Source organism: Salvelinus sp. IW2-2015, unplaced genomic scaffold, assembly GCF_002910315.2.
Source record: "Salvelinus sp. IW2-2015 unplaced genomic scaffold, ASM291031v2 Un_scaffold9064, whole genome shotgun sequence".
Lineage (NCBI taxonomy): Eukaryota > Metazoa > Chordata > Actinopteri > Salmoniformes > Salmonidae > Salvelinus > Salvelinus sp. IW2-2015.
The window spans coordinates 1-1,353 of NW_019950323.1; the positions used below are offsets into that span (position 1 = coordinate 1).

The 1,353-nt window shown below is 45.6% G+C and overlaps 1 protein-coding gene across 1 annotated transcript; it reads right to left on the reverse strand.

Moving 5' to 3' along the window:
• Positions 1–3: 3 nt before the first annotated feature.
• Positions 4–508, reverse strand: LOC112079681 (GTPase IMAP family member 7-like; the record flags this gene model as incomplete). Its single annotated transcript, XM_024145558.1, has 1 exon — positions 4–508. A coding segment is annotated over exon 1 (505 nt), but the record flags the coding sequence as incomplete, so codon positions are not given.
• Between the last annotated feature and the right edge of the window lie 845 nt (positions 509–1,353).

A 1,353-nucleotide genomic window follows, 5' to 3' on the forward strand; every position in this document is an offset into this window, starting at 1 on the left:
TAAAGACCTTGACGAGTTTCATAAGCTCCTCACTCTCATTCACAAAGTCCTCCACTGATATGTCCTCCAGCTGGTCTCCACCGGTGAACAGAATGATGGTGTACTTTGATGCTTCTTCTCCAAAGTTCTCCTGGATCCACTTCACAGTGTTCCTCTCCTCCTCTGTGAACCTCCCCAGTCTGATCACCAGCAGGAAGGCGTGGGGTCCTGGGACTGACATGTTGATGGCCTTTTCTATTTCACTTTCCATCTCTTCTTTAGACAGTTTTGTGTCATAGAGCCCCGGGGTGTCGATGACATCAGTCTTCCTCCCATCCACCACTCCACTCTGTTTCTCACAGTGATCAGTGACAGACTCAGCGGTGAAGGCTTCTCTAAACGACTTTCTCCCCAGGATGGTGTTTCCTGTTGCACTCTTCCCTGATCCAGTCTTCCCCACCAGAACAATCCTCAGTTCAGAGGGATGGCCTGAATCTGTGAAAACATACAAGATAAATGTTTCTGCCATTGTTGTTCAAAACCTAAGTTGTCAAGTTCAACACTCCCCACCCAGTTTGTTGGTTACGCTTGTTTCCCAGTCTGCCCTGTAAGGAGTTTGCGCACGGCCAGTATCCAAACATGAATGGCTTGAGAGATGAGGTCACCGATGGAGTGTGTGTAGCTAGATACCTAGTTTAAATATCAACAGTACTGTTACAGCATCATAACATATATTTAACACTTGATTTAGCCTACATCATCATCCTTATTCAGTCTGATTGGCTGATAGGAGCAGAGAGAGAGAGAGGAAGAAAACACCCGTCTGATTGGCTGATAGGCGCAGAGAGAGAGGAAGAATAGACAGAGGTAAATTACAATCAGTAAAATAAATAAAGCTAACCAGCAGATGAACATCAATCATCAACATCAATGATCAGCTGATAGCCCGCCCTCTTTTCCCATGTCAATCATGTCTTTAGGAGGCACTGAACTGAGTGTGTTGTTGCAGAAATAAATAGGCCTATGGTTAAAATGTACACTACAGAGGCATTTGGTTTTATTTTTTATTTTGAGCACCTGGGGCCTGTTGCACAAAAGTAGAATTAAGACATCCGGGATAAATGACTCAGCTGAGCTCAATGAAGCCAAAACATGTGCGTCCAGGCTTAATTGGTTGCACAAAGACCAAGCCAGGATGAGCAGACACGGATTCATTAAGCCAGGTGAAACCAATCCTGGATAGGTGCACGCTCACGGCTCACTCAAATAGACCCCGCCACAGATCACAGATTAACTGATTTACCATGGCAACTAGAGCCGCGTACTTTTCCCCGTCGGAAGCACAAATCCTCATGGAGGCATACGAGGAGGTAA